General features: G+C 35.4%; 4 protein-coding genes and 1 long non-coding RNA gene across 7 annotated transcripts; 2 read left to right on the forward strand and 3 right to left on the reverse strand.

Annotated features, from left to right (window-relative positions):
* Nucleotides 1-2,566: 2,566 nt before the first annotated feature.
* Nucleotides 2,567-4,783, reverse strand: LOC130657292 (uncharacterized). The gene is made up of 2 exons (XR_008985101.1): nucleotides 4,426-4,783; nucleotides 2,567-3,011 (listed from the first exon to the last, which is right to left on the reverse strand). It is a non-coding gene; the product is annotated as an uncharacterized LOC130657292 (long non-coding RNA).
* Nucleotides 4,784-7,223: 2,440 nt separating this feature from the next.
* Nucleotides 7,224-8,956, forward strand: LOC130656821 (ADP-ribosylation factor-related protein 1-like). Of its 3 annotated transcripts, XM_057459755.1 has the most exons (3): nucleotides 7,224-7,315; nucleotides 7,641-7,731; nucleotides 7,835-8,956. In XM_057459755.1, exon 3 carries the CDS (start codon nucleotides 7,849-7,851, stop codon nucleotides 8,458-8,460), a length of 612 nt encoding a protein of 203 aa, XP_057315738.1. In that variant the 5' UTR covers nucleotides 7,224-7,315; nucleotides 7,641-7,731; nucleotides 7,835-7,848; the 3' UTR covers nucleotides 8,461-8,956. The 3 variants fall into 3 exon arrangements, with proteins under 3 accessions (XP_057315738.1, XP_057315740.1, XP_057315739.1); XM_057459757.1 differs by lacking the exon at nucleotides 7,641-7,731 and having other exon boundaries at nucleotides 7,291-7,315; XM_057459756.1 differs by lacking the exon at nucleotides 7,224-7,315 and having other exon boundaries at nucleotides 7,641-7,741.
* A 473-nt stretch (nucleotides 8,957-9,429) lies between these two features.
* Nucleotides 9,430-12,251, forward strand: LOC130656820 (poly(ADP-ribose) glycohydrolase-like). Its single transcript, XM_057459754.1, has 2 exons — nucleotides 9,430-9,609; nucleotides 10,003-12,251. The coding sequence occupies exons 1-2, from the start codon at nucleotides 9,492-9,494 to the stop codon at nucleotides 11,871-11,873; spliced, it is 1,989 nt and encodes a 662-aa protein (XP_057315737.1). The 5' UTR covers nucleotides 9,430-9,491; the 3' UTR covers nucleotides 11,874-12,251.
* Nucleotides 12,252-15,456: 3,205 nt separating this feature from the next.
* On the reverse strand, nucleotides 15,457-17,152 carry LOC130657776 (receptor-interacting serine/threonine-protein kinase 4-like). Its single transcript, XM_057460778.1, has 6 exons — nucleotides 17,112-17,152; nucleotides 16,809-17,007; nucleotides 16,456-16,757; nucleotides 15,906-16,037; nucleotides 15,678-15,723; nucleotides 15,457-15,501 (listed from the first exon to the last, which is right to left on the reverse strand). Exons 1-6 carry the CDS (start codon nucleotides 17,150-17,152, stop codon nucleotides 15,457-15,459), a joined length of 765 nt encoding a protein of 254 aa, XP_057316761.1.
* Nucleotides 16,904-20,182, reverse strand: LOC130656642 (uncharacterized protein DDB_G0284459-like). The gene is made up of 3 exons (XM_057459546.1): nucleotides 19,287-20,182; nucleotides 17,731-18,869; nucleotides 16,904-17,405 (listed from the first exon to the last, which is right to left on the reverse strand). Exons 1-3 carry the CDS (start codon nucleotides 20,004-20,006, stop codon nucleotides 17,309-17,311), a joined length of 1,956 nt encoding a protein of 651 aa, XP_057315529.1. The 5' UTR covers nucleotides 20,007-20,182; the 3' UTR covers nucleotides 16,904-17,308.
* Between the last annotated feature and the right edge of the window lie 2,211 nt (nucleotides 20,183-22,393).

The following is a 22,393-nucleotide window of genomic DNA, read 5'->3' on the forward strand; positions in this document are numbered from 1 at the left end:
GTACTACAGTGTATTACTGAATACTACAAAGTATTACAGTGTATTACCGAATACTACAAGGTATTACAGTATATTACTTAGTATTACAGTGTATTACTAAATACTACAAAATATTACAGTATATTACTAAGTACTACAGTGTATTACTGAATACTACAAAGTATTACAGTGTATTACTGAATACTACAAGGTATTACAGTATATTACCGAATACTACAAAGTATTACAGTATATTACTGAATACTACAAGGCATTACAGTATATTACCGAATACTACAAGGTATTACAGTGTATTACTGAATACTACAAGGTATTACAGTGTATTACCGAATACTACAAGGTATTACAGTGTATTACTGAATACTACAAGGTATTACAGTATATTACCGAATACTACAAAGTATTACAGTGTATTACTAAATACTACAAGGTATTACAGTGTATTACTGTATACTACACAATATTACAGTATATTACTAAGTACTACAGTGTATTACTGAATACTACAAGGTATTACAGTGTATTACCGAATACTACAAGGCATTCCAGTATATTACCGAATACTACAAGGTATTACAGTGTATTACTGAATACTACAAGGTATTACAGTGTATTACTGAATACTACGAGGTATTACAGTGTATTACCGAATACTACAAGGCATTACAGTATATTACCGAATACTGCAAGGTATTACAGTGTATTACTGAATACTACAAGATATTACAGTGTATTACTGAATACTACAAGGTATTACAGTGTATTACCGAATACTACAAGGTATTACAGTGTATTACCGAATACTACAAGGTATTACAGTGTATTACTGAATACTACAAGGCATTACAGTATATTAACGAATACTACAAGGTATTACAGTATATTACCGAATACTACAAAGTATTACAGTATATTACTGAATACTACAAGGCATTACAGTATATTACCGAATACTACAAGGTATTACAGTATATTACCGAATACTACAAAGTATTACAGTATATTACTGAATACTACAAGGTATTACAGTGTATTTCTGAATATACTACAAAGTAATACAGTGTAAAATACGGGATATTACTATGTACTACACTGTATTACTGTATATTACAAAGATATTATGCTAGGCACTAGTATGTATACTAGGCAGTATTATGTGTTAACAACATTACGACGTTGATAAATTGCTTAACGTCGTGTGTCGGATGTCGTTGGAAGAATACGACAATGTCGGATACGACATATTCACAGACTAAATGGATCCTTCCATGAAGTGCTTCCCCAAAATTTCACGTACTAGGGGGAAACGCGGAAATTTGTCACGCTCTAATATATTTATGGGAACGAGAGAGGTTGCCAAGGCAAAGGCATTAAGCACGGCAAGGAAAGGGCAAAGGCAGGCAAGGAAACAGGAAGAGGAATCAGGAAGGCAGGGGTGGGTAAGGCATGGTAGGCACAGGCATGGGAGGCACAGGCAAGGACATAGTAGGCAGGCACCAGAAAAGGCATAGGAAGGGTAGGCAAAGAAAGGCACGGTCATTGCTGGCAAGGAAATGGAACGGCAAGGCAGGGGTGCATGACTTTAATAGACTAGTATAGAAAGTGTTGCGGAGAGGTTGCCAAGGCAAAGGCATTAAGCACGGCAAAGGCAGCCAAGGAAAGAGGAAGAGGAATCAGCAAGGCAGGGGTAGGCGAGGCATGGGAGGCACAGGCAAGGGCATAGTAGGCAGGCACCAGAAAAGGCATGGGAAGGGTAGGCGAAGGCATTAAGCACAACAAGAAAAGGGCATGGCAATGCACGGCAAAGCAGGCAAGGAAACAGGAAGAGGAATCAGCAAGGCAGGGGTAGGCAAGGCATGGGACGCACAGGCAAGGCCATAGAAGGCAGGCAACAGAAAAGGCATAGGAAGGGTAGGCAATGGTAAGGGGACGGCAAGGCAGGGACAGGCACGTTAATAGAAACTCTCTCCCCCTACAACTCAAAGATATACTCAATGTAAAGTATTACATTTATATAAGGTCAATATACAGTGAATCATCTTAGCAGAATTATGTGCCAGTATAATACAACCTGGTTGTTGTAGGTGCAAGATAATTATGTTTTTCCTAGCCCTGTCCAGGATTTGAACCTGGATCTCTCATTTGCATGAGTGTCATAGCCATTAGACCAACAGGGCATGAATATACATATATAAAAAAACTTTACATGTGCATCTTATATATGCTCACATAGTCTTTTTAGAGAAAAAACAGAGAAAAACACAATGAACTATGAAATATAAAAGGAATACAGATATAGTTGATAGTTTTGTTCTCAACTTTTTTCAACTGGCTCTAATTTTGTTATTATTCAGCCAGGGGTTGACTTGCGAAGGTTCTAACTCGACCTGGGAGACAAGGGTATCCAAGTTTTTATGGGATGAAATAATTAGTGTATTATCTGCATATGGGTGGTGGTGGTTTGAATTGATGACAGATTTAAAGTCATCAATATACAAAAGAAAAAGCAGGGGCCCAACACAGATCCCTGCGGCAAAGGTAAAAAGTCAGGGTAAAAAACAGAATATATATATATACATCATAGTATACGGAATATAATATCCTTAATACTGCAATATATAGCTATATGTGCAACATAATTAATGTTTTTCCTAGCCCTGTCCAGGATTCGAACTTAGATCTCTCATTTATAAAAGTGTCATAGCCATTAGACCAACAGGGCATGAATGCATATATACTTTTATAGTTGCACATTATAGCCACACATGTACAGAAAGTCTGATATATAAGAACATCAAAATTTAGTTTTCTTTATACAAGTGTTTCAGAACTGCAATATTAACCACAACAGCAAAAAACAAATCAAAATATAAAAATATATAACCAAAATGAGTCAAAACTTGTACTCTCTGCACACCATATGTTACTTATGTTAACTTTTGAAGTTGTAGCTTCACGTCTGTCGTAGACGACCGACGTCAGTCACTTCTTCCTCTTCTTCTACTTCATCTCTAGAGAGAGAAGGATGCGGGTTAGATCGAACTACAGTGACTATACTGTTTTCTGAGGCTTTATATATGGAGAATTTTTACTCATAAATTTTTATATGTCATGGGGCTTCTTTATTAGCAAAAACACAGTCTATTCTGGACACAATATTCTATATGGGTCAGTGACACATTTCATTTAGAACAAAACAAATCAGAAGATGCTACAAAACGTTACGAAGGATTTTTCTAATGCGAATTGGATGGCAAATTTGCAGGCGAAATGTATCTGAGCATGTACATTTTTATTTGTGTTATTTTGCTTCGAAAAGTTTGCTTAACTGATAAGTAGAAACAAGGTTCTTTTTTCATGTAAATATACATCCTAACAAAGTTTTATCCTAACATAGAAAAAATAACAAAAGAAGTCTTAATTCAAAAAAAAAAGATGTATATATATACTCAATAAAATGCATAACTATAAATTCAAATAAAAGCTCAATGTTGTTCAATGTTTATATATATTTGAAGATTTTCTATGTTTCTATGTTATTTTTTCTGAAGATTTTCAGGACATGTTAATGATTGCACAAGAACCACTCCTTAGAAATTAAAAAAAATTGTTACTAGAAAATATGGATGTTGGTGTTAATCCTGATATATATATATATATATATATATATAGAAATAATTTCAGTTTCTATAACATGACTCGCACTAGTGTATAAAATTAATTTGAAGACACATGATCCTGTTGCTGTATTAGCGAAAGAGTAGTCTGTTTGGAACGGCAAATAATAGTCTATGGGTCTACATTTTGTTTAGAATCCGACGACTACAAATTTACATGTTAAACAAAAATTGCATCCAGCACCGTGATGCCCCAGCGGTAGCTAAATATTTACTCCTCTGGGTGTTTGGTGATGCCTCTTAATTTCTAGCTAGCTCCACAATCATATGACTCTCCTCCCCCTGCCCTCTCCCCAACACTTCTCTGTCATCCAATCTTGAAAAAAATTACCTTTGGTGTCGGTAACATGTGACCATGTCAATGTCTATATAAACATTGACAGGAAGTATTATATGTGGAAAAATTAGCGATGTTCTTTTGTTGATTTTGCTAAGTTTTTTTAGTCATTCTTTATATACATTTAAAAAATTTGTCAAGAGCCAACACATTTTGTGGAGCTGGATAAAACTACAAAGTAGTTATGTGATGGACATCACTCACTGTGTGCAGTAGCAGCTAGCTAGCTCAAAAATCCGTCCTAAAGTCTTAGGACGGATTTTTGAGAATTCTCTTATGATCTTCTAATCATCTAGCATAAGATAAAACTTAATAAGCATTTTTATGCTAGTTAAATTGGTAGTTTTATGCTAGCTTAGCTGCTACTGTTGTGCTAGATAGCTTTAGGTGTATGTAAGGGGTTTTCACAACCTTTAAAAAACAGTGATCATAACCTCCACTTCTTTCTTGAAAAATCTCATCATTTCGCTTCTAGCTGGCTGACTACGTTTAGCACCATCTTTAAAACACAACAAAAACTCCATCGCCGTGCCAAAAACACGTTGTCTCGCTCAATCAGATATTTACGAAAATTTACCAACAAATGACCAGATAAAATTACTGGGCAACACTGATAAAATGGCAGAATTTTTTATAAATTTGATGTATAGGGACGAAATCGTATAGAAATCCTATATACTCTCCACCGTACTTCCTTTTTCTTTTATATTTGGCTTATTTAATGAGGAAATGGGCTCCGCTACGCTCCGGGCGCTGACGCGCCCTCCGCTTCTCTCCGCAATAAGCAAATTAAAGTGGCAACACGTTATTCTGCGTAGTGTCTCCTCCCGTCGGCTAGACGTAGACCAGAGTTTTTACTGCAATCAGGTGACTAGCAAGTAAGAATTCCAGTGAATTGTCTTGGTGGGCATTGAAACATTAAGTTATTTTTAGTAGAGCAAAAATCAGAAGAACTTGTTCTTAAGATAAGGCTCAAAGTCTCTCATCACTGTCTAGATCAGAGAACAGGCCTTTGATTTTCAACGCGGATTTGTCTGATCACTGATGGGAATCAATCTCTGTGAATCTGGTGGGTATTTTGGTCACTAGGATGTCGGACTGGGAATTTTTTTTTTCGGTAAGGAGGTATCGCTGAATGGGTTGAGTTTGACGGGATCGTTGATGTTTTTTATACATCTTTTCAAAGTGATCTGAGATGGTTTTGGATTGTATCACCGCCATACTTTGGAGCTACAAAGGCGGCTTCTGCAACAGCAGTGCTGGACAATGTTGTTGCAAAATAATGGTTTGAGGTAAATGTACAATTGTTTATATGTAAGGTTAAGGCTGCTTTCCCCTTCTCTTCCCCTTCTCTTATATTTAGAGAATATTTTGATCTTGATTTATTTGATTTGTGTCTTTTAATCACGTGCTCACGCATTGTTATGAAATCTCCTGTTTTTTTTTTGTATAAATGAAACGTGATTATATTTTCAAGATTGAGTGTGAACATACAATGAAAACATTATGCAACGAGGTGCCGCGCTCCAATGAATTGCGTTTTTGTGCAAATTAAGCTGCACAAGAAAGAAGAAACACACCTAACTTTTTTACTATAACTTTCTTCGAACTCGTTGATGATAGCGGAAACAAAGACATTTCACAGAAGATGTGACAGAAAGTGACGTAGAACGAGTGCTTTTGCAAAATTAAAGCCGCGTCGTGATGATCGCAACGCCATATCTCTTTTAAAATACCTGCATGCGTCTGTGTGTCACGCAAAATGGTATCGCAAATAGCAGGACGCACGCAATGCGGTATAAAGGGGACAGGCTAACCCGTGGGTTTTTACATAGCCACTGACTATAGTAAACTTAAATACGCGAAAGATAGAATAATCGATTTTTATTTCATGTGCCATTAGCTCCCTGTGTTTTGTTTAAAATGTTTCGCATGCCGCAAAACAGAAAAATATTTCGATAAAAAGAGCTTTCCATTTGAAGTGTTCATCTACACGAAATATCAACCTAAATTCCAGAGCCTCCACTGCGCTTTAAGATAAAGGTTTCACTTTCTCATCAGAAAATTCTACTGTGTCGGCATATCTAGAGAATTTATCTCAAAGAGCTCTGGGGTCAAGAATGTTTCTTATATTAGCATCCGCTACCCTGAAGAAAGAAAAATGTACAAAAGTTTGTAAGGTGTTGTTGCGATTAGGGATGAAGACTTTGCGTCCCCGGAGAAGAGCAGAAACACAAAAAAGTAATATTAATCTGAAGGAAACACAAACAGCGTGTTATAATAACACCTCCCTATTTTTAAAGACAGGGGAGAACGTAAACTAAGGTCCATTTGTATGAAGATTGACGTAAGGCAATCTTGCGGAATAGTATTTTGGAGAAAAAAATATCACGTATCAAAAAAGGGAAAAAAAATTTCTGTTGTGGGTGAAGGGGGGGCGAGAGCTGATTGACACAACAAGTGAGAGACAAGAGCCTTTGGCAGTTGTGAGTAAAAAAATACATAAAAGTTTTTTAAAAAACTTTTGCAAAATGAACCCTCTTCGTGTGTGTCACGCGGATGGCCATGGAGAGGCTAGGACTACAACACGAATTTTTTGTCGACTCAAGTAAACGGTGCACAAAACACCTAGAATGTAACAAGTAAAATGGCGGGGTTGCTGATGGTCTCTTTCTTAGTTTAATCAAGAAATTGGTACCTCTATTATGCAGATGCAGGAATTATTCATTATTATTTTGCTCCTATTCTATTCTATTTAGCAGGGGCCGTCGACGAATTATTTTCGTCATTTTTATTAGCATATGGTTGATTGATACTGAGTTTAGCTTATAAAAGTTGTTTCCAACAAAGTTAGTTCTTTTCTACTTGTTCGTACAGTATAATAGTCAATCAGGACTTTGAAACTGAAAACAAGTTTTTTATTAGTTACTCCAAAACAACTGATCTTTATTGTTGTTTTAAGCTGGTTGGAGTTGTGGAAATATATAGCTAGCTATCATGTTTTGTTATTATTTGATGGAAAATAACCCCTAATTGGCCATATGCAGGTAAAAAAGAGGAAATCTTTTGTCAATGATCCTTTCTGGTGCTTGTGTTATAGATATTATTTATGAACCCCCATTCCCCATCACATATAGATGACTTGCTATCTTGATAAATTTTTTGTTTTTATTTTTTTAGCAGGCAAAAAAAAAGCAATTCAATTGGCTAATAATTCTTTTTAGAAGATCTGATTGGTTAAAAGACTATTTGCCTCCTGAAAAAAATGTAAACAGAGCTTATAGCAAGTCATCTATACAATGTACGTATATAACTAATATTCTCGCGGAACAGTTGTCACATGTTTCGTACTTATTCAGATGGGGTAAAACATGGACTTTTAACAATAGAAATTCTAATTAAAAAAAACTTACAAGCAAATGCACTTTCGAATTTATCCAGTTTACACACTATTATGTTGAGAGACGCCTGTAAGAATACACGGTTCGAATTAGAAATATAAAGTCATTTCGCAAAAAAAATGCTGACTGTAGAGAAGTTGTAGTCTGCAGAGTTTGAGAAGCCACTAGTAATTGATCCCTTAAAGATGATTACTTATATTCCTAATTTTACCATTTCCTTTGTAGAATGAATCGCTAAAACAACATTTCGATTCAAACCCTGAAATACATGGTTTTACCTAAAAAAATACACACTCACCATAAGGTGCAGTAACATGTAAGCAAAGGTTCTGAAAATCTCTTTCTTTGTTTGTTTTGTTTACCTATAATGTGAGTTAAAAATTTAGAAACTTGTTTCAAATAATATAATTTTTTTACAGGATAAAACAAATAGATGTTTACTCTACTTAGTGGGTTATGGAAATGGTTATTTCAAAAGGATGAATTTTGCATATTAATAGTTGGACTGGATAATGCAGGTAAGACAACGTTCCTGGAACATGCTAAACGGAAGTATGCTATTAAAAACTATAAAGGCATTCCCTTTGAAAAGATTGGCCCCACTGTAGGAATGAACGTTGGCCACATACATATTAAATCTGAGATATTGCTGTTGTGGGACTTAGGGGGACAAGAAGAACTGCAGACTCTTTGGAATAAATACTTTATGGATTGTCATGGAGTGATTTATATGATCGATTCCTCAGATGCACAAAGGCTTGAAGACTCCTATAAATGTTTTGATACTCTCATATCGGATGAAGATTTAGTAGGAATACCTATGTTAGTATTAGCTAATAAACAAGACAAACCAAATTCCATAACAGCAGAAGCAGTTAAGGAAATATTTAACAGAAGTTCCAATAAATTGGGTAAACGAGACTGTATGCTGCATGAAATATCTGCTCTCGATGGAAGTGGAATTGAAGAAGGACTACAATGGATGCTGGAACGAGTAAAAAGAAATATTTTTCACCGACCACCGAGGGAAAAAGAAATTACGTGACATTCTAATAACAGTGTTTTTATTCTTTTTATGGATTAATGTGATTTTTTTTAAAGTATATACTGTAAGCCTCTGTGTTAAAATATATTGATCTTTTTATAAGTATATATTTCTCCATAGTTTATTTATTTATTTCCTATTTGTAGCAACACAGACTTGTCATCCTGTCTGGACCATTATAGTAGGAATAATCTATCAGAATATCTGATTTGGAAGCACTTTTGAAAATATCAATGGACCTTTTTTTCCTATATCTATAGGCTAAAACATTTTCAAAGTGGCACAATGAAATAAGCTTAGAAGTTTAAATATATTTTGGGAATCGTATGTTAATAAAAATATTTTATTTTATGAGCAGGTCTAAATTATGTGTATTATTGTATCAGAGTTTTATTCAATTCTTGTGAAATTATTTACTCAAATATACATAATAATATTTTGGTATTTTGTATCTGTATTATTGTATTTGTATATACATATATTTTTTAAAGTCCAAGGTACAATGTTATTAATCAAATGCTTACTAATGTTTTAAAAAACAAAATGATGGCAATGAAATTTTTTTATGTTTTTCTTGTCATCACTATTTCTGTGACGTCATCATCAGAAACTGAATTTGTCCAAATTATCACTGTTTGCCTAAAATTTAATCACTGTTCTAGTAAGAATTTTAACATTTTTTGACAGTTTCTGACAGTCAAAAGTTTTTTAACAAACCTTCTGTTACCGAAACTATATATATTTTACTGATTATAAGAATAGCTAAATCAGAAGCTTTTGTAGGTACGGACCTAAAATATGGCAGACTAGTGGCTATAATAAAAAATATGAAAACATAGCATTAAAGAGAATATAAGGGGAAGGGGGTTTAACCAGAAGTTCATCTTTTTGACAAAATGTTAGTGCTACATAAAGATGCACAGTGAATACGAATCTGTTATGTGCATTTTAGATGCTTAAAAATTTCATTTTTCATGAGCTCTTAAAGTTTATTGTTTTAGGTGTAGATAAATGTAAAAAAACATGTATTGATGATGAGTGAAAACAAAGATCCTGATCAGGATGGTGTAGTGAACAGTAAAAGAAAAAAAGCATTGAGTATTGGTGATTATTTCTCAAAACGAAGGAAAATGTCAGCTTCTAATAATGGTAGGTGTTCTTTATTTCATCAAGTGTTGTATTCAGTGTGTTGACTAGCAACGTAAAATATTTTCACCTTAAACATTGGTATGTGTACGTGCTTTTTAAAACACCACGAGTATTTACAATCTTTAGGTCTTTTTATACTTTAATTATTTATATAGCTTTTGGTGTGTGCTTAAAAACCTTGAAAATGATTCTAGGCAAGAGACAAAAATTGGCAGTTTTTAGTGATGCTTCCTACGTGGAGAGAGAGCGCTTTCTATTATTAATAAGTTACGTAGTTTTTTTTGTTATTGTCTTAAAACTCACTATGGGTAATTCTTGAATTTAGAACCCAAAATTTCGACCAACAATAGAGTCTTTTTCAAAGAAAGAAACATGTTGTCTTGTATTTTCTAGATACCCAAGATGATAACAAGAAAAGGCGGGAACTGTTGGCATCTGCTGCTGAGAAACGATTAGAACAAAATAAACAAGGAACTGCATCTTTGCACGAGTCTGCTGCTGAAAAGCTATTGGCTAACATAACAAAAGAAGCTAAGTCGCCGAATGACACAAACGAAAATAACTCGTTGAATAACTGCGGTACTTCGGGAACGAGTCATGATGTTAGTGTAAATAAAGCAGAGGTGACGATACCTGGCAGATTTAAGAGGACGCCATCAAGCTCTGAGGTGTTGCCCAAGCTGACTCCCACAGATACCCATACTATTTTATTTCGACCTCATGTTTTGCCGAATAAAATACCGAGGCCATATCCAGACACGTATAAAGACATGTGGGATAAAAACCACGTCAGAATGCCTTGCTCACCCGAAAATCTTTATCCGACGCATGATAAGAAAATTCAAAAGCGCTGGGAGCTGATCGAGGCAACATTATTACAGCCGTTTCAGTCATCGCATGATTTAGAAGAGGCGATTTTGGTGTACAACCACCATTACAAAGAGAAATGGAATTTCGAATGTTGGCATAGTTACTGTAATATTGAATTGGGAGAAGATCAGCGGGAGGACCTCTTTGGAACACTTTTGCCGAACATGGTTCAGTTAGCTTTGCAGTTACCTTCTGTTGTTACGACGTCACCCAGACTCTTACGCCAAGGCGTGTCGCAAAGTATTACATTTTCGCAAAAGCAAGTCGCTTGCTTGTTAGCAAACGCGTTCTTTTGTACCTATCCTAGACGGAACTCGTTAAAAAACTCGGAATATTCGGCTTATCCGGATATTAATTTTAGTAAGATATTTCGAGGCTTAAAAGATGTAGTGAACACCGTAAAGACTGAAAAACTGAAAACGGTTTTAAATTACTTTCGTCGAGTTTTAAAAGAAATGCCGACCGGGACGGTGACATACTCGCGGAACGTACTTAGCGAGAGTAAAACGCCGCTTTGGGAAAAGCGTACCGACGAATTTTGTGATCTGTTTGTTTCGTCCACCGGCACTATTGAAGACAATGGCGAAGGTATGCTGCAGGTGGATTTCGCCAATCGAATGATTGGAGGTGGTGTTGTGGGCGAGGGGTGTGTGCAGGAAGAGATCCGTTTTCTGATATGTCCGGAACTTATACTCGCTAGGTTATTTACTGAAAAACTTGAACCCAACGAAAGCTTAGTGATAACAGGTGTAGAAAGGTTCAGTAGATACTCTGGATATGCGCAGACGTTTAAATACCAGGGCACGTACCACGATTTCACGCAAAGAGACCGTTGGGGAAGGCTCTACACGCAGGTGGTCGCAATCGACGCACATGTGTTTCATAACTACACAGACCAATTTAAATCTGTGAGCTTAAAGAGAGAACTAGAAAAAGCTTACTGCGGATTTTTAGACACTTCAACGTCACAGCCTTCTGCCATAGCAACTGGTAACTGGGGTTGTGGCGCCTTCGGTGGCGATGTGCACTTGAAATCACTTATTCAACTCATGGCTGCTGCCGTGGCGAAAAGGGATTTAGTTTATTTCACCTTCGGTGATGAAGAACTGACCAAGAATTTGCAGGATTTTCATGAGTTTTTAAAAACGTCAAAAGTTACTGTGGGTCTTTTGTGGAATTTATTAGTTCGATACGGACGAGAGTTAAAATCAAAGCAAGAACACATTCCGTTGTATCCTTACTTGAAGAAAATCTTCAGCGACTACACATGCGATACAGACGACGAAGAGAGCTCGTGCAATGAGGAAAATCCGCTAGAAATAAGAGGAGTTCCGTGTGAAATACCCTCAGATATGCCTCCCCTTTCACCGGAATATGGTAACGACACTCCGTGATATTTGCAACGAAACCCGCTCGTGACATTAAATAACCGTTCTGTAACAATATGAAAACTTTTTTAATTCTCGCATCTTTTTAGAGATTTTTTAATTTTGCTTACAAAGGTTATCTTAAGGGAGAATCTTTTCCGTAAATAACTAGATAGATGTACTGTCGCTTTTCCCTCTTGATAACCTGTCATCACCCGCTACATTTTCAGACCACGTAATACCCTTCACAGGGGGAGTACTTTTTGAACTAAATGTCTGAATTTTCTATCTCTCTTTTAATATGTTACAGACGAAAATAGTTGCATTGTATATTATGTTTTCACATGTAGTTTATTCAGAACATCGAAAGAGATGGGCTTTAGAAACACTACCCAAATAAGCAAATCTTGCGTTTTCACTTTAATTTTCGTTTCAACGTGGATATATTACGTACGCCTGATAGTTCCAAGTTAATAATTCAAGATGGCGCACGAGTAATACAATTTCATATACGCGAGGATTTATTTGATTGACAACTTTTCGTGCAATGTTATTTTTTTTTGCGTTGAGAACAGTGGATATGCGCACCCATTCCTGTAGGTAGAAAATGTAAACAAGAGACCACAGAAGTTAAAAAATTGAAGAACAAAATATAATTGTTTCGCATTTGTGAAAACTTTTTTGAGAAAGAGAATACAGTGGAATCTCTCTATCTCGACTACACTCCATCACGAACTACTCTCTATCTCGAACTGAAGTCTCCGCCCCTTTGTGGTCCGCCTAAGGTATTTTCCTTTATTTATCTCGAACAAATTTTTTGATCTCTTGGGAATTCAAGATAGAGAAATTCCACTATATAACTTAAGTGGATAAATTTTGGCGAGGATTAAATTTGGCGAAATTAGCCAAATTAAATACCCGCCAAAATTTTTATAGCTGACTATTCGCTAAATTAAATACTCGCCAAATTTAACATAATTTACCGTTCGCCAAATTAAATCCCCGCCAAATTTAATTATTTTTTTCTTTTTTTAATTAAGAAAAGAAAAATGTTTTTTCCCAAAAAACAAACTTGTGTTTATATATACGTTTATTCTTATTTTTTATAAAACATTTCAAGACATAAAAAGTCATTTCTTAGTGTCATTCGCCAAAATAAATCCCCGCCAAAATAAACACTTTTTTGTATTCGCCAAATTAAATCCTCGTCAAATTTTATAAAATTTGTCATTCGCAAAATTAAATCCCCGCCAAAATAAACACTTTTTTGTATTCGCCAAATTAAATCCTCGTCAAATTTTATAAAATTTGTCATTCGCAAAATTAAATCCCTGCCAAATATTCCATTTTGGTCATTTATCAAATTAAATACTGGCTAAAATTTATCCACTTAAAAAAAGTAAAAGTAAAAATTTCAAATATATCCATTTTACCCCATCTGTTCCTTAGTTTGTCATCGATGTCTTTGACTTTTTCAACCACGCAACATAATTCGTAAATGTCACACGATAATTTTATTTTCAGGAATAATGAAGCAGACAAAAAGCAGAACAAATATTATGGTGGTACAAAGTTTTGATCTTTTGACACCAACGACAATTTTTAGTCCAAATGGGGCCAAAAAAATGCTTTTTGGTTCAAGGAACAAAAAAGGCGTACCGTGCGAGGAAAATTTTTTGTTTTAATTTTTTTTAATTTTTAATTTTTTAAAAAATAGTTAAAGAATAAAGAAAACGAACTGACTAAAACATAGATGAAGGTTTTCTAAAAAAAATCCGCGCTATCACCATTCCTTTCGTTAAGCAGATTTGCCTAAAAAATGTTCAAAGCCAAAATTTTGGCTTTGATCCATCCATACAGTTTTTATTCCTCTTTCAAAACAATTGCAAAATTCAATCCGGAAATACTGACGTCAGCATAAAATTAAATTTACACCGTTGTTCTTCAACAGTTTTTGGTCTATATTTTAGCAAAGTACAAGTAAGTTTGACATATACAATTTTTTCTCATTCTCATTGACCTTTATCTGTTCGGGCAGGTAGTTTTTAAACAGACTTTTAAAAATTTGATTCTTATAAGGGAACACATCAAGTTTGTTTTTATATTATTTAGCAAGGACACCCGATCAGACTTATTATCATTTTAAATTTTGGTCGAAAAAAAATGTGGCCACAAAGGTAATTCTTGGCTAGTACGTTTTAACTTTTTTTCGTAATATGTCTTATTTGATTTCGACCTTTTTTTAAAAATTCTTGTACATTTTAGCCGAGGGTCAAGAAGTGAATTTCATGAAGAAAATTGTAAGGAATGATTGATGTCGAAACAAGTCAATAGGACTTGGGAACTAGGTTGGAGGAAAGCTAGACTTTTTCCTTCATTGCAGCAATGAAAAAAATCTTAGAAACTAAGTATTTCTTTAATCATCAAGCTATCTAATTCGCGAGTCAAGCAAATGTATTTCGCTTGGAGTTTACAATTTTTTTGGGGGCATAATTCTCACAGTTGTTTGATCGGAAAAATGTTTTAGTGAACTGATGGAAACCGCAAAAGTCGTTGGTTTTAAAAAATTTTTCTAACCAAAATTATTTTAGGAAAATCTTTCCTTGAAAATAAGTTCCGTCGGAAGATTTAGAAAACGTTTATCTATATTTTTTTTTCCTTATTCAACTCTTTGTTTTTGCCGAAGGAAATTACTCTTGAAAAAGCCCTGGATATTTTATTTTGCCTTAAAACTGAGTGTTCACAGTCTAGGCCTAATTCATTTACGATTTGACCTTCCAACGGAAATTTGTGACAAAAACATGCAGGAAGGAAAGAACCAAGTTGGCTCGGTAAGCTTAAGAAAACGACAACTGTTTGTGTAATGTCGTGTTATGTCGTGTTTTAACAATCTTTTTGTTACATGCTCCTGTTCTAACTTACAAACTACTGCGTAATCAGATAAAATCGAATCCACATGTGGAACTCACAACATGATGCGTCTTCTCCAAAATACTGTCAGGGACATACTAGTGATGCACTTTTTTTAAACACAAACATAAGTCCTTATGCGATATGATAAAAAGTTGAAATGAAAAATAGAGTATTGTTGCCATCATGGTTTCTGCGAAGTAATTTGGTTTCTCTAAAGAAAAAAAACAAATTCAGACTCGCTTAAAGAAGACTTCCCGGTATGGTTGTGCTTGTACCTTTCTCTCAAATTAAAGGACACTTCAAAAGGCGGACACCTCTGATTAACGGACATATTTCATTACAGCGGCCGAGTTCTGGTTAAAGTCTTTTTGAACATTCAAAAAGCCGGAAAGCAGTTAGTAGCTAAGTCAATACAGAGATTTTCATACACAAAATTGGTGTTTTTGAAAATCTTCCTTTCTAATTGTATCTTTTAACAATCATAAAAATCAAAAAAAAAAAAAAAAAAAAAAAAAACGAAAAAGACGAAACGAAAAAAAAGCTTGAACTTTTCAACAAAAGGTGGACATCTCTAATTAGCGGACAGTTTTTTTTGTACCAATAGTGTCCATTAATTAGAGGGAGAACTAAACATATAGACAGGCACGCATCAATTTAACATCAGTATTCTTACAACAACAAGATTTATTCCTTAAAATCAATCTGTAACACGTTTTTCTAAAAAGACTTTCATTCCCAGTGTCTGCCGTAGACAAAAGCAAAAGTCTAAAATCTACACAGGAAACTTATCCTGGATACGAGGTTTGTTTCACTAGTAACCTGTTGTGAGTATTTTATATATAAAAGATTCACTGGATATATTGGACAGCGATTGCACAAATTCTAACATGTTAATTTTTTAGACATTTGTATACCTACCCTATCGTTGGCATTGTTCATCGCTTCCTTCAAAACGTTGTAGATTCTGCAAGAAATTAAAAACACACATCTTTAGCAACAACAACAAAAACATATTGTTAAAACCGCTTGTCATCAAATTTAGATATAAAATAAGGACCAGATTAGGACTGATCTTGTCCTTCCTATGATGTTGACAAGCAAACTGACAAGAAAAGTTTTTCTTTTAAAAGATGTGTATATACTTACTCCGAATTTCTTTCAGCATAACCGATTGCTCTGGTTTGGGCAAGGTCCAAATGCATCGGGTCAGCATAATGCTCAACCAAACATTTCACAGCATCCAACCTCTTCACTCTTGTCGCCAGTATTAACGCAGTCCTGCACAGAAAAAATGAGCAAAACCGCAAGAAACCTCATGCCTGTGTCACGTGATAGGAAATGTGCGTGGAGTTGGGTAACTTATGAGAGGCTAACTTTATTTGAGCAAAATTCCTTTCCTCTATCAATTCTTTAAGCTAGTCAATATAGGTTATTTCAAACGTTTTAGGTTTTCTTTGGCCACTTGGTATATTAAGGACTTGGATGGAGACGCCGAGATCTTACCGAAGCGAGTTATTAGGGACTCTGTATAAACGAAATCTCGAAGAGTGTTCTTAACAATTTCATTTAGTTTTCTTAGCTAAACCTCCTTCCCCACAGGTAACAAAATAAGGAACCCCAGCAGCGGAGAATAAATGATGCAGGATTTCTCACAGGCAGATTCTAACTAAAGGAGCAGTGTTGATTGTTCACTAACCTTCCGTTTCCTTCTGTAGCATTCACATTTTCTGTATTAAGAAGCTCCTTCATTGTTTTAGAAATAGGTACTCCCTTTTTCGCCAATGTCAACACGTGAATAAACGACATCTTTCCTTTCTCTTTTCTTTCTGCACGCATGCCGCCTTTGTCGTACAGATATTTGATCATGTCAACTTTGTTATCACCTAGTTCTTGAAGGGCGTATTCAAATGCATTTCTGCTATCCCGTGATGCAATGCTGGCGTTAGCACCTTCTTCTATTAATATTTCAACGGATTTTTTACTGCATATTTCCACAGCCTAAAATAAATTGCGCATACGTAACAGTGCTACAGTTTTTTCTTTACTCACAAAGCATCTATATTTAACAATCTTGTCCCCAGTACCTGCTACTGCAACTGAGATTAAACTATTAAGAACAAGGTCTAATACCTTAAAAAGTGGAGTTTTTCCATCTTCATCTCGTAGGTTTAACTTCACTCCAGGAACTTTTAACAAAATGTTTAGCGTTTTGGAGCAACCCCATGACGCTGCGAAATGCAATGCAGTTCTAGAATATGAACAGTCACAGGGGTTATTTACATTGCGGCCATGTTTGCCTATTTAGGCAAAAGTGACCTTTTCCAAAGACACTTAATTGAGCATCATGCTTACTTGTAATTAATTTTACAATGTAGAGAATAACTCACATGCATATTTATTAGAGTTTTTAAATTTGGTACAATCGATTTGAGAGATACCTACCCAACCTTGCCCCTGGGACATCGTGTATTTTTTTTGTTATAAGGATGGTCGTATCGCCCTTCTGGTGTCAGAAAAGATACAAGATGTCCTGGGGACAAGGTTGATACTTACCGTCCCTTTTCATCGCAACGGTTGATTTTCCGATGCTTATCTTTGTCCGATAGATATTTTTCCAGCTTTTTAATCTTTCCTTTCCAAGCATATCTACAAAAAATAAAGAATAATTAAAACACGCTGTGTGTGAGTTTTAAAGTTTGTGCTGGACAACCGGCGCGTGTTGGGGTCGCATACATCCTCGTTCCCAGGGTTTGTTGCCTATACCAAAGACGCTAGCGCTCGCGCTTACTTGACTGCTAAATAAAAGTAATTTCGCCGCCCGCTGTGATGTCAAAAAGGCAAAAAAAACCCTAGGGACGAGGTTGGGTCGCATACTGAGGCACTTAAAAAATATTTTATTTATACGTTTAGCCGATGATTTACAAAATTTGTGCGACAGGTGAGAAAATGTAGACGTTAAAAAAACACTTACCTTAATAATCGAGGCAAGTTTTTCTCATCCACTGATTCGTTTGGATAGCTACCAACAGATATTCGTCTTCGAATCTTGAACTTCATCATGGTGTTCTTTTTACCATCTTCACTCTCTTCATCGGAGTTTTTCATTTTCCCGGAGTAAACATTTTTTATGAAATGCTCGGCTGTTTCGCGTTCTTTTTTGGGAACATTATCTGGATTCTGAGGAGGAAATTGTTCAGAAAATATTTTTGCCGCCTTTATTCTTTCCTTCTCAGCCGCTTCCATGCGATACTGTTCCAACAATTTCATTCGCTCTTTTCCTGTGGCCTTTACAGGAAGAAAACAATATCCGATATCAGGAAGATAATTTTCCTCAACCGGGCAGCCGGAAATACTGAATCCGTAAATTTTATTCTTGCAAACATTTGAATTAGGAGTATATTTAGAAAAATCAATATGAGAGGAAGTTTCACTAGAAGGCAATCCTGGTGTTATTGGCGGGGGTGGTGGAGGTGGCGTTCTTGGTGTTCTAGGTGGCGGTGGCGTTCTTTTCCTCTCAACATAAGGTGGAGGTGGTGCGGATTCTTCAACGGAAATTTCATTAATGGAGCTATCTTCTGTCAGTAAAGATTGTACAACGTTGATTGTTGGTGAATACTGAGGCAGCCTCCAACGTGGAATGGTGTAGATTCTTGTTAAATTGATTTCATCTGAGAGATAATCTAACATATCTGGTGGTAGTGCTGTTAAATTGATAAGTGATCTTCTGGATCCAGGTGATGATGCTTCAACTTGATTTTTTCGACTCTTTGGTCTGCCATCGCTGTCATAGCTTTCAGTGTTCTCACTTTCATCCCCATTTTTCCTTCGTTTGTCTTGCTTTTTTTTACTCAGAGGTCTTTTTCTGTTCTCTTTTCGCTGATCTTCCTTTGTTCGTTGTCGATCACTAGCCACCACCGTTCGTTTACCGTGGTTAGTTGTCGCAGGTTTGGCACGCGTAATCTTTTCCTTTCGTGTGTGTTTTTCAACTTTATTCAGATTTTCACTTTTGTCAATTTGATTTTGCTGGCCACTGCTAGACGTATCGCTCTCGTTTTCCTTCTTACTGATTCTACTTTGAGATCTTAAAGTTTGTTTGTTTTTTTCTTGTTCCTAAGAGAGAGAAAAAAAACAAAAGAATAAGAGACAAAAATTTATTGCGAAATACGGATCTATTTAAAACCACCTTCTATGAAAATACAAACCTCCTTGGTAAGTGCAAAGCCCAAATATATTGTATATGAGGGTTTATATAGAAGGTAAATGCTTTGGAAAGGGATTGAACCTTAGGAGGGAGTGTCTAAAAAAGAAACACGTATATATCCACCTAACAGGATAAGCGTTGGATATAACTTGTTTACGTTCGCCTACTTTTTTCTAACTTTACTTAGTCCTGAAATAAAATAATAATTGTTCTTCTTCTTTGTTAGTGACCAACAAGACAAACTGCTCAAAAAGGTGTTCAAAAACATGCCTTAAGATTGAACAATATCACATTTATTAATAAAATTGCAAACGATAACAACTCACTTCCATTCTTCTTTTCTCCTTCAACCGCTCCTCAAGAGACTTCCGCTCTTTTCGTAACTCATTAAGTGCCTTTAATTCTTTCTCCAACTTTTCATTAAGCAATCTATTTCTCTCCATTTTTTTTTCTTCTTTGCGAGAAATTAACTTCATTTTCATCTTAGATATCAGAGATCTTCTTTCATTAGTCTTGCTTTCATTTTGGTTACATCGATCGTTACTGCCATTGCCTTCATCATATTCATCTTCATCTTCATTATCATCACCTTCGCTACTTTTGTATTCATTGTCCTTAAGCTGTGTAAGCGATGACAAGGTTCCCTGAGATGAATCAGTGGACAGTTCTTCTATGGATGTCGTCATATCAAAACCGTCATCTTCATCGTCGGAAAATTCTAACGGTTGTAAAGGTTCGTTAAAATCGATTTGTCGCCGAAGTCCATTTCTTGTGAAGAGTGGTGACGGTGTTCTTGTCTGCTTGTTGTTTTTCTCGGTATGCTGATTGGCTATTTCATTCTCTGTAAGATATTTACTACAGCAGGGTTCAGCGTCATCACAATCGAATGTTTGGATACTTTCAATAATAGTATCTCCACCGCCGCCAAGTTGGGAGCTACTATTATCGATCGATCTTTTAGAAGAACTTCTTGAAGAGTTGTTGTTCTTTTTCTTGCGATTCTTCTTTTTTGAGAACAACGATGCTAGTTTTTTATCAAAACCCATTGAATTATTTTCAGGTAAAACCACGAAAAACAAACAAAGCTAAAGTGCACCCTCTTAAGATGGATTCACAGCCAGACAAAAACTTGTGACGTTTCATGCTGTTGTTTATATGACGTTTTATTAAGATGACGTCATTTTTTTGTATAATCAGCCTCGTTTTCGTGATGGCCTTAAGTTGTCAGCGCAACTTAACAATGGTTAAGCTTAACTAGCCTCGCTTTAATAATTTTTTTCATTTAAGGATTTTACAATGTTAACTTAAACTTTTCTATCTTTATTTGCCGTCACAGAATTACTCAAACGACCGGACGGACGGATGGACCCCCGGGAAGAAAGACTGAAATTTATCTTATTCGGGATGATTTTTTACCGAAAGATGGTGTTGCTGTGATTGCAGCAGAACAAGCACGTTATCACTGTTCAAACATACGAAGATATAAAAAAAATTGCTAAAACATTTTTTTTGTAGTTTCCCTTCGCTTATGATTACTAGCAGCGGTTCTGTACTAGATTACAAGGCGTAGTTTATGGAAAATTAAGAAAACCGCGGAGTGCGTCTACAACCCCGAGATAGTTAAACATTTCATTCTTCTTTCTGTTTCATCGAACATTTAAGAATGTGGAAAACATCCACGAGTAATAACAACGCACAAAGCCTTTCTACAAGTTCTTACCACATGCATCCAAATTTTGAAAGATTATTGGAACTTTTTCTGCGATAATTTCTAAAAATGTGTATATTACAAAGAGATCTTCCATTGGTTGTGAAACCTACGAAACAGAATCTAATGTTTTCAATAAGTGCAAAAAGTTTCGAACAAAAAATATTAACGTCTAAATTTCAAACGTTCGAAATAATCTTCTGAAAAATTCTTTAAACTTTTATTGTTAAATATTGTTACTATAATCAATGTTACTATTATCGGTGTCATTATCGTCGAGATCGCCATATTCTCCTTTGTTGCCGGGTTCGTAATCTCCACCTATGGTATCGCTGAAAACGACCAGTTTTAGCAACTGTAACGCTTTTAAGGAAATTTTTTTCTTGTTCGAAGAATTTTATGACCTTGATAGAGACGTCTAAACACTTTAGCCAACACTCCCGAAATCCTCCTTAGAACATCACAGAACTCATAGAGGCCGATATTTCGACAAAGAGATCGATAGATGCTTTACGAACTCTAATGTGCATTTGATAAATAACTTTGCAGCAAGATCACCCTTTACATAAAGCAGTGACTAGTATCACATCTGACTGCATCGTACAACTTCCAAATCAAGTCCAAGTAATATCGGAACATTTATAAACGCCACGTATACCACTATCATCGTGGCTTTCTGTATCTGACTTGATAATTTCAAATAGTTATATACCTTATGCGCAAAAAAATTTGAATCAATTGACAATACTCAAATGAATGGACAGAAGTCATGGAAATGCTAATGGAAAAGTTGTTTTGTTACTTAAAAGTACATCTGGAATTGACTTTTCTATATTGAAATAGAGCTGTCAAGTCAATCTGTGCAACCATGAAATAGTTGAATTACGTGTTGTAAAGATAATCATGTTCTATCTAATGAAGATGTCTATCTAGATATAACAGATATCACACGTAAAAGATAATATATTGGTTGCTGAAAATAGCTCTTGCAAACTTTTTGGCCAAAGCTAGAATGATTTCATTGACAATTTAAAAGAAGCTCTAGTGAACCAACAAGAAAGTATTTAGTACTCTGTTTAATTCTATCGAATTATCTCCAGATACGCAGAGAAAAACGTTAACAATGTGTAAGAAGAATGGGCACGAGGCGGGAATTAAATGAAATTGATTTCAAACGATTTTGGCGCCAAAAGAAAGTTAAACAAGAAGATAGCCATTCAAGTGAATATTCAACATTAAAAACAAATTGCTTTAAGAACTCGTCAATGTTAACTAAAAGTAATTTGCTGTGGATCGGTGAAAAGTAGAATTCTAAATAACACCAGCAAAGTTCAGAAGTTTGGTGCGGAAACATGGATGATCAGTTAAGACTTACTATTGGTTTTAAAAAATATAAAAAATAGGTGATTTAATCAAATTCATTGGTCGAAATCATGAAATTACGTCATTATACACTGCAGCGCTTACAGCGCTCTTGAAAAAGTCAAACTGATTTTGAATTTCAAAACGATCAGCGCGTGCAAAAGCGCTCCTAAATATTACGTAATATTGAGAACTTTAATGCGTGCGTCTTCAGCCTACGTGCTAAATGATTGGAGTGGACTTTCGGTTTTGGTCCTTATTGGTTCATTTTTGTGAATTTCGATCTTCAATTTTAAACTGAGGTTTAAAAATGACAAACCTTCAGTAATAATATTTTAGCATATTCTGTTATTGGCTCACTTC

Source organism: Hydractinia symbiolongicarpus, chromosome 9 (assembly GCF_029227915.1).
Source record: "Hydractinia symbiolongicarpus strain clone_291-10 chromosome 9, HSymV2.1, whole genome shotgun sequence".
NCBI classification, from domain to species: Eukaryota; Metazoa; Cnidaria; class Hydrozoa; order Anthoathecata; family Hydractiniidae; genus Hydractinia; species Hydractinia symbiolongicarpus.